The sequence below is a fragment of the Amborella trichopoda genome, chromosome 10 (assembly GCF_054954075.1).
Source record: "Amborella trichopoda isolate Santa Cruz 75 chromosome 10, AtrichopodaSantaCruz75HAP2 v2.0, whole genome shotgun sequence".
Classification (NCBI taxonomy): domain Eukaryota; kingdom Viridiplantae; phylum Streptophyta; class Magnoliopsida; order Amborellales; family Amborellaceae; genus Amborella; species Amborella trichopoda.
The window spans coordinates 44,815,026-44,831,901 of record NC_142345.1 but is presented as its reverse complement, the minus strand read 5'-3'; the positions used below and the strand labels follow the sequence as shown (position 1 = coordinate 44,831,901).

The following is a 16,876-nucleotide window of genomic DNA, read 5'->3' as shown; positions in this document are numbered from 1 at the left end:
AAAAAAAGTAAACGAGGAAATTGAGGGAAGACAGTGAGACAATGTGATTAGTTAAAAAAAAAAAAAAACAGAGGAAAAGAGAGTGAGATGATTTGAAGTCATGAAAAGGGTGAATTTGTCATTTTCATATTTAGAGAGAGAGAGAGAGAGAGAGAGGGGGGAAGGTCCCGCTCCTCTTCGGAGTAGCCGTTAGAAGAACCCACTACTCATCAGCCGACTGTCATCCTGCATTTTCTTTTCTTAATAACAGCACAACACCCCTTTCATTCATCACGAAACACACCTTCAAACTCTCTCTCTCTTTCTCTCTCTCTCTCTCTCTCTCTCTCTCTCTCTTCTCTCTCTGATTCTTCACAAAATAGAGAGCTTTAGACTCTCTCTCTCTCTGTGTCTCTGGCGTTGTCTCTTCCTCTTGCGTTCTTCTTTGTTTGTGTGTCTTTCAAACGTGAGAAGACATGTTCACTGACGGTCTTGACGAATCCGCCCTCAAATGGATCAACCAGGTACCGAAACCCTAATCTTCTGTCGGGAACCCTGTACTTCTGTTAAAAACTCCAAATTCTTTTCTGGGTTCTCTGTTTCAGCTGATGTTACAGCCATGAAACCCCATTGTTTCTGCAGCATTTTAATGTTCGGAATACTTTAGTCTTGTTTCAAAAATCTATTTTGTATTTTTTCACATGCATCTGAAGTTTTGAAGTGAAATTTGATATTTTTTGCATTTCAACCTAAAAACCCCGTTTCTCTTTCTGCATTTGAATTCTTTGGGTTCCTCTGATTTCTTTCGTAAATTTTTTGATGGCTGCTTTTCTCAAATTACTTTGAAAAGATTCTGGTTAGTTCTTTGATCTTTTTTATTTTCAGTAAATATTTTGATAGCCATCTTTTCTTTCAGTCGATATCAACATATCAGGGTTCTGGTTATATTTCATCTTTTTCAATAATTGTGTTAACAGCCATTTTTCCTTGTCTCTGCTGAAACTTTTTTTCCTTGCTATTTCAACAATGAGTCGTTTGTACACTCGTACCCAAAATAGAAGATGATCTCTCAGAGCTTGCAGAGTTCATTACTTCTAATTTGCAAGCTATTTTTCAGATAAGTTTGTGGAGCTTTCTTGGTAGACATGAAAAATCTAGAAATGATTATCCCTAAATTGCATTTGAAAGTTCCAAAATAGTTCTTTCTACAGAGTTGAAAATTCTGATGAACTATCAATCTCTCGGAAATCAGGGTTCGAGATGGTTTAAAAGAATAAAAAAGAACAAGTATATTTCTGTAGCTCTTTTCATAGTTGTTTCTCTTCATGAGTTCTGAGTCAATAATTTTGTGTACAGTTAAGTTATGTCTTGAATTCTTAGGTGTAATCTAGCATCTATCTTGTGTGACCTTGGGCCTTCTTGCTCTGTGGCCCGGAGGTCCAGGGTTCTCATCAGATTTTAGGCACGTGAATATGTTTCTTTGGATTAAGTAGGGTTTAATATGTAAGGTCTTTCCGTATCATTTAGGGTTTGGGGCAATTTTGCGCTTTTTGGGATGGTGAAACCATTGATTGTCTTTACCCATGGATTTAGTCACATCAGCGACGAACAACATAATGTTGGTGTTCTTCTCAGTTTTTTTTTTTACTTTGTGTTTGATCGAACTCTCCGATTAGGGTTTTTCTCAATAAATAAAACACAAAGTTACCTTTTATTTTTTTATCACAGTATTCTATGATTCTATAAATCATTCTAAATAAAACTCAAACTCAGGAAGCCTTTTTTTTTTTTTTTTCTCATAACCAAAGGTTTAAAGCTTGGTTGAGCTACTCAGACTCAGCAGATCGCTGAGCTGAGTTTTTAGATACAAACTTGGTTTATATAAAAATAAAAAATTAAAAAATAAGTTTTTACTAAATCAGTGTATACATATTTTGTATATAATTTTGATGTTTTCATGATAATTTGTGAGTGTTTGTTATCATATGCTAAATTTTTCTATTTTCTCATTTTTTTGGATTTTTTTGAATTGTTTCCGGCTATAAATCATTTTTTTTAAAGTCCCATCTTTTATACATTTTTCTCTATTTTTTGGGAAACTTAAATTGGTCTTATGTTTCTAGTTTTCTTAATGAATTTCTCCTCACTTGTTTTGTCTGTGTTCCTTCTCTCTTTTTCCTTTGGGTGTGGCTCTTTTTCTCAACAAGCAGGGTGTTAATGGAGATATTGCAGAACAGTCCCCGCTTACGAAGAAATTCAGTCTTGATTCTATCAGAGATCCACCGATTTCACCCCTTCAGAACAGGGAATATTTACCCCAAACCTTGCCACCACTAAAATTCTATTCAGGTTACCTAGGGCCACTTTATAATTCCAGTTTGGATCCGAACAATGAGGAAGAGAGCAATGCTTCCATATCTGATGACAATGAATCAGATTTCTCAGCTGGTTTTGAGGAGACATTGGCTTCTAGTGATTCTGATCTCCAAGAGAACCCCAGAGTGAGAAACTGTAATGAAGATTTGCTTGTTGTTGGACCAAGTTCAGAAGTGCCTCTTAGTGAGCCAGAGGTTAAAGCTTTGGGGGTGAAAGGGACTTGGAAGGGGAGTTTAAGAGTGGAGTTGCCTGAAAATGCTCGGAGATTCACAGATGGGGACTTGGGGATTAGGGAATTTGTGAGGAACGTAACAGCATCGAGTGTTGGGGACAACATGCAAGATGCTATGGATCAGTACAGTGGCCGGGTAAGTTTTTATTTGTTATCTTTTTCCTCACTTAATGTGCTTCCTTTTCGACAAAGTGCTAATTGTTATTTTTGTTATTGATATATGGTTTGAAGTTGGTTCATCTGAGGCTTATCTCTAGACAGTGATAATAACACGGTTATTTCTCTCTTAGCGTGTTGCATTTTCTGCCATTTGTAATTTCTACCTATGATAATGGTAAAAAATGATTTAACTAAACTCATGTCTCTAGATGGTAGAAATAATGTTCAAAGAGTTTCCTTTACTACTATGTTTATTTCATTGATGGTAGTAATTTGGAAGTAGATTCAATTGATAATCACCTCTATATTAGGTAATTTTGCCACGGTATTTCTTCCTGGTTATTTTATGATGACCAAGCTATAATTGGCTTTACAAGACATTGAACTTGAGAATGGACCTTATTATGAGCATTGATTATCAGGTTAATCCAAAATCACAAGATAGAAAGTCATACTCTCACTGGATGCAACTTTATTATGAAACTGTCTTCCAGACAGTTTTAGAGAGTTGGCCTTTTTGAGATCAATTATCACAACCATTGGCTATTGAAGTAGATCCTTTGCTGACTGCTAAGCATATAGATCAAAATGATCCAGTCTCTGACTAGTTGCCAGTTAATCAGTTTTTACTCATGATTTTACACATTATTTGATTGCATACATGACCTATCTGATTTTACTCATGATTTTACACATTATTTGATTGCACACATGACCTATCGGAAATAGTTGAACGCAATGCAATATTAAGCCTTCAAATCAATTTGATGACTATAGTCACACACACACACAGTGATGAAGGAAAGATAGGAAATGAAATCTACCCTCTTTCCAATGCACTGATTTGCACATGTGACCTACCTGAAATAGTTGCAATATTAGGGCTTCAAATCAATTTGTTGACTATAAAGGAGAAGAAGAACTTACTTCTTTTAAAAACTAGACTTTAGTCCAAAATAACATATCCTTCTCATTCCCCCCCCCCCCTTTTTCTTGGGTAGGTCAGTGGTAGTTATCAAACTTTAGATGTAGCATTGGTAAATCAACTGCTAAATACTTAAGCCTAGGCCAAATTCCTATAACTAACCCAAAGCAATATTAGGTTGCTATGGTTCCTATTCCCCCTTTTTAATACAGGCAGGCACTCAAGGAAAACAAAATAAAGATAAAATATCTAAAAGGTTCCTCCCTCTATCTCTCTTATATCAGAGCCAATATTTTAGGAATACACAAAATATTTGTCCATCAATAACTTCCCTACTTTCCCTCACTCCTTCCACTTTCCTAGATGTCGCTCCCTATTCTAGCTTCACAACTTCAGGTCCTCATTCAAACTCACACACTTCTCTCTAATGTTCAAATATTTTGTTCTTTCCGAAATTCCTGCCCCATATTCGCATTAAATAGGAACTATAGGAACCCCGCATGATTCATTCATAAGTCCCAACTAAAATACAAGGAAACCAACGAACTAACTAATTCTTAAAGAAAATCTCATCCTAAGTCTAACAACTAAGAAACTGATCACCAGTCAAAAAAATAAAAAACTAGTACACCCATGTCAAAAAATAAATTTGAAAATTTTGATTAAGGCATCTCTTGATTTACATCACAGAGAGTGTGACTTACCCAAAAAAACATCAGCGAGAGGGAGGGAGGGAGAGAGAGAGGGAGAGAGAGAGAGAGAGAGAGAGAGAGAGAGAGAGAGAGAGAGAGAGAGAGAGAGAGAGAGAGCTTCTCATAAGGTGTCACAATGTCATCATCGAAAATTATGGTTTTTGATATCAATTAGATGAACATGCGCCGAATTGGTCTACGTTGGTAATTATGCCAAATATGGATTACCAGGTCCAATATCAGCATTTGACTTTGAATGGTGGTTATTGTCTGTTTTCCTTTTAATCCATTGAGGTTGTGATCTTTTGACAACTCAATATATTCAAACAATTTCCTATTTTACGATGACAAAAGAAAGCTCTTCCTTATTTTTCAGTGAATCTGGATCAGTTTTTCTTGCTCCGTAAAATTTATTTAGGTCCTCTTGGTAGGTGATTTCCCATGTTGTAAATAATGCATTTATGCTCTCTTTCGCTCTCTCTCTCTCTCTCTCTCTCTCTCTCTCTCTCTTTCTCTCTCTCTGCCCTCTTATTATTGTACATACTGGTTTGTTTACTTGTGCGTCAAAAAGAAAATAAAACAATAAAAGAAATAGCTATATTTTTTCCATGTGATAATAGATTTTGAACTCAGCCTTCCATATTCAGTATCTTCCATAAGATAAATAATTCCAGCAGAAATTCTTTGACATAAGCACTGGATATCATCCTTCTGAGCTGAGATAATTGAGTGTGATCTCAATTTTTTATGATTAAGATATTCTATTCAAAGCCAACTCCATTTTGATTTCAGGACTTCCTTAAGAGAGATCTTAAGCCCAAAACATTATCAGAAGCAGGAAATCCTAGTGCACCTCCTATGGTTGATTCAAGAACTGGATCTCAGAGCTTTGAGATGGAAGCGACCACATTGCCAGGAGCACGTGTTATATCAGAAACGAAAAATGTATACAATGAGCTTCATGCACAAGATGAAACGAATCTCTCTTGCGATAGTAAGGAATGTTTAACAGATCTTGGTGCTCAGTCACATGCAGCAAATGAACCATGTCCAAGGTAATTCATACTGTTTCTATCAACAAAAAGTGCCATAAAATCTTTTTGCAAGTCAGCATAGAGGTGATAGTTTTTACCATTTAAAAAAAAAAGTTTATGTAATGTATCAACTTCATTCTATAGAGAAAAGGGCACCTCAAAAACCTACAAGGAAAGGTTGTTGCAATGCTGGAAAACCCTCCATCTGATCACCTTGACCTCGAGATGTATGGATTTCATAGTAGTAAAAATTATTCATCTTATGACACATTATTGGACTGTCCATTTCTAAGATTTTCAAGAGTTAATATACCTGCTTGTTCTTCACCATTTTTGGAGCTTCATATTTTGTAATTAGGGGTGAAAATAGATTTTCAGGCTATAGCTGGGTTTTCTAGCACGAAAACTGCATCTTTTGGCACATTTTAATGTTGGCGCCTTATGCAAACCAAAAACCTAATTGGAAAGGTTGTTCCTATGTTGGATATGAAGAGAAAAGGATTTCATAGTAATAAAAATTATTCATCTTATGACACATTAATGGACTGTCCATTTCTAAGACTCTCAAGAGTTTATATACCTGCTTGTTCTTCACAATTTTTGGAGCTTCATATTTTTGTAATTAGGGGTGAAAATAGATTTTCAGGCTATAGCTGGGTTTTCTAGCACCAAAACTGCATCTTTTGGCACATTTTAATGTTGGCGCCTTATGCAAACCAAAACCCTAATTGGAAAGGTTGTTCCTATGTTAGAAAACCCTCCAATTAATCATTTCGACCTCAAGATGTGAATATGAAGAGAAAAGGATTTTCAAGTAATAAAATTATTTGTCTTATGATGCATTAATGAACTTTCCATTTTTAATATTTTCAAGAGTTTATAGAGTATCAACCTGCTCGATCCACACCACTTTTGGAGCCTCATATTTCGTACTTTGGGGTGAAAATAGATTTTCAGGCCATGGAAGGGTTTTTTGGCGCCAAAACTGCATCTTTTCGCACATGTTGGAGCTCCGCTTTACTTTGATTGTTTAAGTTTGGGGCCTTATGCAAACCACACCCTTAAAAAAAACTTACTTGGTTATTTCTTATAGTATGGTGAGCTCCATTGCAGATATATTCCTGGAGAAGTTGAAACACAAATGCCATGCCGGCAACCCAGTTCAATGGACCAACCTGCATATCATGATATTGGGTATGAACTTTGCAATGAAGCATTTGATTTCCAATTGTCCTTACAGTCTGATTTTTTTGTGATTCTTTTCAAGTACTTGACCCAATTTTTTTCTTTTGTTTTCTTTTTCCTTTTTCTCTCTTTTTTGGCTTGTCTCTACGTTTCAGTGGTCAGAGTGCTTGGCAATTCTTTGTAGCATATGATGCATGTATTCGTTTATGTCTACATGCATGGGCTAGAGGCTGCATGGAGGCTCCTGAATTCCTAAGAGATGAGTGCATGGCGCTGCGAAATGCATTTGGGTATGTTCATAGTGTTGGACTTCTAATGTTTTTTTCTAATTAAAAGGTACAAAATCAAGGATATAGTCGTCTTGTGCCTTCTGGATATCAATTCCAACTTTAGTGGCAAAGATCACAACTTGAATGCTTCATGGTCTCTTTACATCTTAATATACTGATACCACTTACACCTTAAATATACAAAAAAAAAAAAAAAATACCACATACACAGTACTGTAGCTTATTATGCCTCGATGGCTATCACATTCACAGCACTGGGGAAAGCTGTTGAAACCCGATTGGCTATTAGGTCTGAAGTGTGTGCTATACCATTTTCAGATGAGACCCCAAGTGACATAGATGGTTGGAGTTTTTCTGTTTTTGAACAGAATTTATTGACTAGAATTGCACAAATTTTCAAGGAAACTTCCTCATAACATATATGGGGGGCTGGGTTCTTGAGTTCCGACAACCCATTGATGTCTTGAGATACCCCTTCCACCAACTCAGGTTCCAATAATATTTACAGATGCATCTATTTATTTTCAAGTTCTTTTTGTTTACTTATTCCTTATAATTAAGTCATGCAAGTTCTGATGTTTATATATTTGACTGCTGAACTCCAAAATGTGATATTTGTTTCTCGTATAGCGGCGCCCACCTTTATTGCCTTTCCTGATAAACACCAAATTGTGCTGTATTATTCTTATGCATTGTGATTGATTCTAGTGGTTCTTTTTCTTAAACTTTGCTTGTGAACGCTAAAGATACAAAGTACTGGATTTTATTTTATAGGTTGCACAAATTCCTGTTGCAACCTCAACATGGAATCCCATGGCAAGGGGCGACAGCTGACTCTGTAAAAGAATGTTCAGTGAAGTCCAAGAAAGTTATTGGAAAGATCAACGTGGAAGGTAAATTATGACATTATTGATTCCAATAATGATATTAAACAAATATGTATTTTGTAAAGCGTAGTTTTATTAGAAGTTGTCAGCCTTCTGATAATCACATATATGAGAAACAAGACTAAGCTCGATTCCTTTTAATGGTTTTGTGTGCATGGGTAATCTTATGGATTTAGAATATTTTTCCAAAATCTTTAGGAACATCTTTCTTACATGGCATTAATTCTTTGATGTATAAATGGCAGTGAAAAAGATCCGCATTATACCTCGTCGAAAACTCCATGCCACATATTCACAGTTGGGTGCAGCATATATGCAAGCAGGTGCACACTATGTTAGACATGTTTCAGCATTACTAAAATCGGGCGTTAGCTCAATAAAGACAGCATCTTCCCGAATGGGATTTCCAGTGACATCACAACAAGGTTCGATTTGTTCGTAATTGTTGTACTGTTTAACGTTTATGATATGTATAATGTAAGATAATTTTTCTCATTGATATATACTTTCTATTTCCAGAAGTACTGTCATGCTTCATCCAATTGAAAAATTCAAATGAAGATGCACAACTAGAGCGAGGTGCTGCTATTTGCATGCAACCTGGATCCGGTGTACCTCATGTCTTGTAAGGGTTCTTTTCTCTCGTCAATTAGTAGGTCAATGCTATTGTTGCCTGATTTCCATAAAGAATGTTGCAGTGAAGTACCTAACATGCATATTTTTCAGTTTTCCAGAGAGTCAGGGAGATTCTCTTTTGTTATTGGTTCAGGATTCTAAGGAAAATACTCAAGGTCGAGCAACAATTCAAGTTTCTTCTTTGACTGATAACCCGGTATGTTACATTTAAGTAAGAGCAAGGGTGCAACATATTTTGATTAGAATTTTGCAAAGAATTATCATACTGAGGAGGAACATCACTTCTAAAGAAGTATTTGGCTCCAAATTATTTATTGCTTTTGGATGTCGATCATGTTTAGTAACTCATTAAAAATGAAGCAGAATGATAGAATACGTTGGTGGCCAATATACCACGAAGATCAGGAATGTGTGGGGAAAGTTCAACTATCCATAAGCACTACAAGTACCTCTGGAGAATTAAGCTCCATCAAGGTATAGATCTTTTCTTTTGTTGGATTTAAAATATAGCTGTTTCTTTCTTCTTTTTCTTTTTTTAGGGCATCATTTAAATTGGATAGTACTACAAGTACCTCTGGAGAATTAAGCTCCATCAAGGTATAGATCTTTTCTTTTGTTGGATTTAAAATATAGCTGTTTCTTTCTTCTTTTTCTTTTTTTAGGGCATCATTTAAATTGGATAGTATTAACTTCTTTAAAGATGGTCCAGTTTCTGGTATGCATCTTGCTTTACAACCCTTAGATATTTCATGTCTGCCACCTCCAAGGCCAAGTAAATGTCAAAAACAATAATAGTGTAATTTAAAGGATGAACATATCGTGCAACATCTACTTGGTTCTGAACAATTCATGCTATATGCTGAAATAATTGTGCAACTAGTGACCATTACGTAATAATTAGAATGTTCATGCTAGTTTGTCTTGGTTATCTGAATGGCCATGCAGATACCATGATGATTAAAGAAATTTACCTTTTTTTCTGGAATAATTTGCATTGCACTTGAAAGGTAAAAATTTAGCATGACTTCTTCATTCAAATATGGAAATGTAATAGTTGCATACACTCTTCCGCTTTGTCGACAACTAAGTTTGATTCTTTGTATTTGGACCTTTCTGCTAGTGTGGCACTGTTGTGGAGACTCTAGCATATGATTTGGTACTGGAGGCTGCTATGCGTTCCCAATATTTTCATTCACGAAACCTGCGCTTACATGGAGTATGGCAATGGTTATTAGCCGAATTTTCTGATTATTATGGAATTTCTGATGCATACACTAAGCTCAGGTACTTCCATTTATCGAAATAAGTATCTTATTTCGCACTATAAACCACACATAATCTTGCATTGTTGTTATCTTGATATTTTTCCACTTCTCATGCAAGATTTCTTGAGTCGTGATTATGTGCTTGCATCTATGTGTTTGGTTACAGATATCTTTCATATGTCATGGATGTGGCCACACCAACAAAAGATTGTTTGGATCTCGTGCATGAGTTGCTTACACCTGTAATAAAGGCTCGAGATGAGAACAATCTGACTCGGCAAGAGGTGAACTACATTTCCACATTAAACATGTTAGAATTTAATTGGGAACACTCTCCTCGCATTGGTTCTTGTAGCTGCATCTATGTTGCATACTGCCAGATCCAAACTTTGTGGCTATACCTTTTAAAATAAAGCATTTATTGGAAAAGTATTTTTAAACTTCAAACCAGACATGATGGTACAGTTTGTTCCTGCTCTGTACTGCATGTGCTTCCTTTTTGTATTCAATAATTGGTAGAAGACCTGAAACTATTTCTGGAATAATTGCTTGAAGTAATGTTTTATCTTGTGCAGAAAAGGATCCTATCGGACTGTGAAGATCAAGTGGGGCGTCTCTTGGCTGCAGTTTTCGAAAATTATAAATCACTGGATGAGCTCTCTCCTACTGGACTGGTGGATATGCTCGCCCCAACTTCAGACTCAGCTGCACCTGCATTAGCCCCTGCTGTGCAGATATACACTCTTCTTAGTGATATCCTTTCACATGAAGCACAGATGATTTTGAGAAATTATTTGCAGGTATGGCATATTTTATGTCAAGGAAGAGCAGCATTCTCTTGATGGAAACATTACTATTATCCAATGACCTAAGGTATGCTCATAGTCCCATGAGGTTAACACCATCCAAGGAAATGATGAACAAGAGATGACATTGGGTTCATGTCCTGGTATGATCTCTCCCACTGTGACCATCGCTTTCTATCTTATTGAATGGTGATGACCTCAGTGGACTATGAGTATAGCTAAGGTCATTAGATAATAGTATACTTTCCCTTTCTCTGGAAGTCATGATAATAGTATACTTTCCTCCTTTGCTTTTTGATTGTTAAGAATAGGTGCTGCTCAATAACCTCTCAGATGTCCACCTATCTTGGAACTATCAACCAATGACCTAGGCCATTCTCATGGTCCCATGACGACCTAAGCTATTATCCAATGGCCTAAGCTATGCTCATAGTCCCATGGGGTCATCAACATCGAAGGAAATGATGGATGGCGATAAAGAGAGATGATATTGGGTTCATATCCTATTCTGATTGCTCCCACTATGTCCATCGCTTTGTATCTTATTGGATTGTGATAACCTCAGTGGGCTATGTAGCCTGGGTCATTAGATAATAGTATACTTTCCCTTCACTGTGAAATCATGATAAAACCTAGTCCTTCTTTACTTTTTGATTGTTAAGAAGCGGTGCTGCTCAAGAACCTCTGATGGCCACCTATCTTGGAACTATCCTAGTACAAACATGCTTAAAGTCAGGGTCCAGTATGATCCAGTAGTCCTCGTACTTTTGAGGAACATTTCTGGGTCAAATTTTCCTTATTTTCCGTTAGAAAATAAGATGTTAAAGAATGCTAATCAGTTCTCCAAAGTCTTGCACCTCCGTGCACTCTTTATTTATATACTCCTTCTGATCACTGATTAGGGTAAACTAGGTTATGCTTTGTAGTGCCCACTGCAGTAATACATTAGAGCAACAGATTAACTATAGGTCTAATGAAATTTCCAGACAGCTGCTAGGAAGAGATGTAAGCGTCATATGTTGGAAACTGATGAGCTTATGTCCTGCAATACTGATGGCTTCCTGATGGACCCTCTAACTATTTCGTCAGCCTACCTCAAGATGAAAAACTTGTGTATCAATATCAGCAATGAGATTCAGGCAGATATTAAAATTCACAATCAGCATATACTACCCAGGTATATTCATTTCTTTATTGTTTTGATTGATGGGTGATACCCTGATATTTTTACCACCACAATTTTTTTATGACCCAGCTCTTATGCATACGCCCCAAAACAATAAGTTATGATTTCTAAGGAACTAAAACCCTGAATCCTCTAGACAGCTTTTATTGTATTTATTGTTACAAACTCAAAGTTGGGTGTTCGAGGCCAGGTTAGCTTAAAAAGAAAGAAGGGAAAAGAATGTTAGCAAGTTTTACTGTGCAAAATGCTGGTGCCTATGGTTTGAAATCTTATGGGTAGTAGCTCCAAGAAGCACAATTTGATTTTACTTTATAAGTGTGCTGGATGTGTATTCAGGCTTCTTATTATTTTTGGCTAGATTTCGATAAGTGATATTTTTCATTTATAGTATTACAAACCTGTTTCTTTAATAGTTACAGTATCATTAATATTTTTTCCTTTGACAAGTGTGAACCTTGATTCTCATGCATAAATCCTTAACCTTGAGTTCTATGTGTTTATAACATTATGTAAGCAGAAAACCAATCCTCATAACTGAGGTTTTAAGGATGCTTGCTTCTAGATGCTAAACTTAAATTTACTTTACAAAGAATTCCCGTTTTGGATTTTAATTCCCTTTTATTTAGGCAAATTATGGGTGTTGGTTAAGCATCTAGTTGGGTTGGTACAGCTATGTAGATTTGTTCCTCTTATGTATTTTAATTCTCCATTGTCATTGCCATTCATTGCAGCTTCATCGATTTGCCAAACATAGCTGCTTCTGTTTACAGCACAGAGCTATGCAACAAACTTGAAAGGTTTTTGGAGGCTTGCCCTCCTTCAAGCCCCTCCCCTCACGTAACTGAGCTGCTCATTGCAACTGCAGATTTTGAACGAGATCTCTCAGCTTGGAGCATTGGGTATGTGTAAACAAATTTGGCCACAAAATGCTTTTTTATTTACCTTTCCACTTCAATGACATTAGTCATTACAACTAAGTTGAAATTTGTTATCATCAAGGTTTTTTATGTGTTCGCTTTGTTTATTAATGGAATTTTCATTTATCAAAAAAAGGAAACAGTTTTTGTTAATCCCAATGGAACCGTATAATCATATATGATCTCTAACTTTTTTCCTCTTTTTCAGTTCAGTGGCTGGAGGTGTCGACTCAAAGAATTTGTTTCATTCATACATTATGCTGTGGATTATGGATAAAAAAAATCACTTGCTTGAGCAATGCAAAGCAGATAAGGTACATTCCTTTTTAACCTTCTGTGCATTCTAAGTCACACTCACACATGCATGCGCACATCTGCACAATTGCGCATACAATGAATTTTGGGGAATATTGTACCCCGGTAGAGAAATCCAGCCAAAATTTATTTGTAAGAAAGATATTGTTGCCATTTATAAGGAAAAAACAGTTGAAATATTGAAAATCTGAATTCAGATCAATTGTCTTCTGCTATTGCTAGTCATGTTAACGAAATGCTACCATGTGTAGGGCCCATTGACCGGAATTACAACCCAGCATTCCACATCCCCATTTGTCGAGGAGATGTATGAGCTCATCAGGGACACTCTTAACGAATATGAAGTAGTAATCAACAGATGGCCTCATTACTCTCTTGTTTTAGAGAATGTAAGTAACCTATTTATGTGGGTGATTTACTATTATTATATGGTAGATTATGAACTTCTTAATGAGAATGGGCTGGGGCCTTGGCGGTAGTACCAATGAGCCCTATGATGAAGTCTCTGACTCCGTTTTAGCCAAAAAGTAGGGACCCAAATCCCTGCTGACTTACCTTTTTGTTTTCTTATGAGCTTTTCAATAATTCCATATTGGGCCGAATATTTTATTGTAAAAGTATAAAGTATAATCTGAGGTTTGTACAAAGGCCACAGTCCTTTGGGGTCATCATTGTCCAATGAGGTGACAGATGGTGGTGAAGAGAGAGTGGGGCCCATGATTAGGGCTATGTCCTATTTCTGATGGATCCCACACTCTCTCCAGTCATCACTTCATTAGATAATGGTTTTCTCATAGTACGCTGGATTACGGTATGCTTTCATTATTTGATTATATTAATGATCAGCAAGAATATGTTTTCTTTAAGGCTGTTGCTGATGTAGAGAGAGCAGTGATGAAAGCACTGGAGAAACAGTGTTGTGATATTTTGGCTCCTTTGAAAGACACCATCCCAAAAAAGCTTGGCATGCAGATGCAGAAACTAACAAGACGCCACTCAGTAGCTCTTTATATTGTTCCCAACCAAGTGAGTTTTTGTTTGAAAAATCTATTTCTTAATCCACACTTTTCTTGTTCTCTATACTTTCTGTTCTTCAGTGTCAAGGTATTACTAAATATTTACTCAAAATGGAAATACGAAGGCAAATTTTCTTTTTGATGAAAGAGGAGGGGGAGATGCTGAATTTGGTTGCAACCCATTTTGTGCAGTTAGGTACTTTCCTGAATACGGTAAAGAGAATATTAGAATTGCTGCATTGTAAAGTTGAGAGCGTGCTTAGATCTTGGGCTTCATATCTGCCTGCTACTGGAGATAAAAAGGCGGCCTTTGGGGAGCAACTCAATGGAGTCACTGTCATGCTGAGAACAAAATACAAAAATTATTTGCAAGCCACAGTGGAAAAGCTTGTCAGCAACGTGGGTTACTCTGTTTTCCTTATGCCAATTCTCTTTGCAAAAATTATTGAAAAGTATATATTGTCCCTGCAACCATTGGGAATCACACCATCAATGAAATGGATGATGATAGAGAGAGAGGGACCACAAGAATTGGACATGACCCGTACAATCAGTCCACCCTCTTCATCATTAGCAATTTCATTCGATGATCATGACCACAAAGGAGCCTGGTCCCACTAGTGTCATCACTATCCAATGAAATAGATGGTGATAAAGAGAGACGGGGACCCACAAGAATTTGACATGACCACACTTTCAAGTTCATAGGATGATCATGACCACAATGAACTCTGGTATCCCGTGGAAGTCATCCCCATCCAATGAAATGGACGACGAGAGAGAGAGAGAGAGAGAGAGGACGACAATAATTCATATTATGGTTGGTCCCCATGCTTTCTGCCTTGTCATCATTAATTTCACAGGACTATTGTGTCTGCAATGGAGTCTGGTTCTCCACACCCCCCATTTGATTATAGTTTACTTTCCCAAAGCTTTATTTGTGATGGCACTTCTGTGGCGGCCTTATTGCACCAGTCATTTTTAATCACTATCTAAACCTCAAGTACTAAAACCCTGACTTGAAACTGTGGCCTTAATAATCTTCTTAAGCATCAAGGAGGGCGGGGGCCCTTACATATGGGAAACTCATTCTATACACATGCATTACACAACAAAATAATTTTTTTTTTTTTTTTAATATGATAATGATGACTATTTGCAGACAGAAGCTACCCGAACCACACAACTCAAGAGAATACTTGAGGCAACAAAAGAGACGGAGGGTGAAGCCGAGATTCGAGAGAGGATGCATCTGTTGTGCTCTCAGCTCATGGATACAATACGGAACTTGCATGATGTCTTCTCAGGTCGCCTTTTTGTAGCCATATGCCGTGGGTTTTGGGATAGGATGGGACAGGTAATACTTGTTTTTAATAGTCTACTTGTATTGCTCCTTCCATTTTCTATTGTTACCTTGCTTTTAATCTCTATGAAATATTATCTCTAACCATGTTTGATTTTGTGAGCTCCACAGAGAGTATTGAGCTTCCTTGAGAGCAGGAAAGAGAATCGAATCCGGTACAAGGGATCTTGTTATGCCCTTGGGGTACGTCTTCCTATCAAAATCAGTCTAATCTTTCTTTTTTTTTGAAGAGCTCAAAATCAGTCTAATTGAGCTGCATTATTGAATTTTTTTTTTTTTTTTAGAAAGGTTGACATTATTGAAACATTTCCAGTCATGTTCGGGTGGGGGCTAATTAATTTGCCATTATTACAACAAATTTGTGTTATGATGTGATGGGGATTGGAGTTTTCTGGAATTACATTTTTTATGCTCATACAAGATGGGAGGGATCAGAGTTTTTTCCACATTCCATTATTTAAAGCAAATATATGTGCAACTATCTATAGGATGGGAACCAGGATGTTCACTCTACATAACAGGGATTAGGGGTTTTTCTGGTAAAGGATGTTGCCTATGGCTTCTCAAATTTACTGATCTACTGCCTTTTGTATTGACACATGTAGATTTTGGATGATACATTTGCCTCTCAGATGCAGAGGCTGCAAGGTAATGCTCTGCAAGAGAAGGACCTTGAGCCTCCACGCAGTGTCATCCAAGCACGCTCTATTCTCTGTAAAGACACGCAAAATACGAGTGATCCATCATCCTATTTCTATGTTTGAATTTCGTTGAAGCTCCAAGCCTCTTTCCTCAAAGAACCACTTCAACTTATAGATCATACAATGGCCATTAGCCTGTGTCGCCTATAATATTCTTTTGTTCCTTTGTATAACTTGTTTCCATGTGTAATTTCTTCAATGAATAAGCTTGGCTCGATGGCTCTCGATATCCGAATATAAGTAACAGAAATGGAAGTGGAGAGGAAACTGATGTTAACCATGCTCCAGCGGGAGTACCCCATGCACCCACCCTCAGGCAAATGACCAATTTAGAGGACTTTTCCAATTTGAAATTGTGGAAACGCTCGAGAGAATTTAAATTTGAAAAAACCATATAATGGTTATTTTTTTTCAAAAGAGAATTTGAATTTGAAGTTTTTTTACTACTCAGATCTCACCCTCAAAATATTAGATGGTCAACGTTTAGGCATTATGTTTTTTGAGTTCATTAGAGAGTGCAATTTGAAATTTTGTTATTTAGTCAAACGGTTGAAGATGTTACATCCTCAATGTATGGGGGCCCCAAAATCACACCTAGAATGGGTTTTGTCCAAGGGCCCAAGGGGAGTAAATGGAGAATATGTTCCTGCAGAAGCAGAAAATCTTTTGGCTGGATATTTATGCATATAATATTTGTCGAGAACAATATATTCTTACGGTTTATTTATGCTTAATAAAAGAAGTTAAGGATACACGATCCGAGGGGAATTACTAGGAGGCATCTGGCTAGAAAATTAAAATACATAAAACACCACTAAATTCATTAAATAAAGATGAGGTTGACCACTACTAATTAAAGGTAGAAATGCTCAGTAACGTCCCCTCAGTAATTAACACTCCCATCAATTCTTT

The 16,876-nt window shown here is 36.7% G+C and overlaps 1 protein-coding gene across 4 annotated transcripts; it reads left to right on the top strand.

Moving 5' to 3' along the window:
• Window positions 1-269: 269 nt before the first annotated feature.
• Window positions 270-16,191, top strand: LOC18447445 (portal protein). Of its 4 annotated transcripts, none has more exons than XR_016042349.1 (22): window positions 270-503; window positions 2,190-2,723; window positions 5,156-5,418; window positions 6,511-6,591; window positions 6,738-6,872; window positions 7,647-7,765; window positions 8,005-8,184; window positions 8,279-8,384; window positions 8,486-8,591; window positions 8,759-8,869; window positions 9,516-9,679; window positions 9,827-9,944; window positions 10,236-10,460; window positions 11,453-11,643; window positions 12,384-12,551; window positions 12,783-12,883; window positions 13,136-13,273; window positions 13,752-13,910; window positions 14,093-14,299; window positions 15,063-15,257; window positions 15,375-15,446; window positions 15,869-16,191. XR_016042349.1 is itself a non-coding variant. In XM_020675604.2 (22 exons), the coding sequence occupies exons 1-22, from the start codon at window positions 491-493 to the stop codon at window positions 16,025-16,027; spliced, it is 3,528 nt and encodes a 1,175-aa protein (XP_020531263.1). In that variant the 5' UTR covers window positions 270-490; the 3' UTR covers window positions 16,028-16,191. The 4 variants fall into 4 exon arrangements, 3 of the variants coding, with proteins under 3 accessions (XP_020531263.1, XP_020531262.1, XP_088705421.1); XM_020675604.2 differs by having other exon boundaries at window positions 2,212-2,723; window positions 12,778-12,883; XM_020675603.2 differs by having other exon boundaries at window positions 12,778-12,883.
• The last annotated feature ends 685 nt before the right edge of the window (window positions 16,192-16,876 follow it).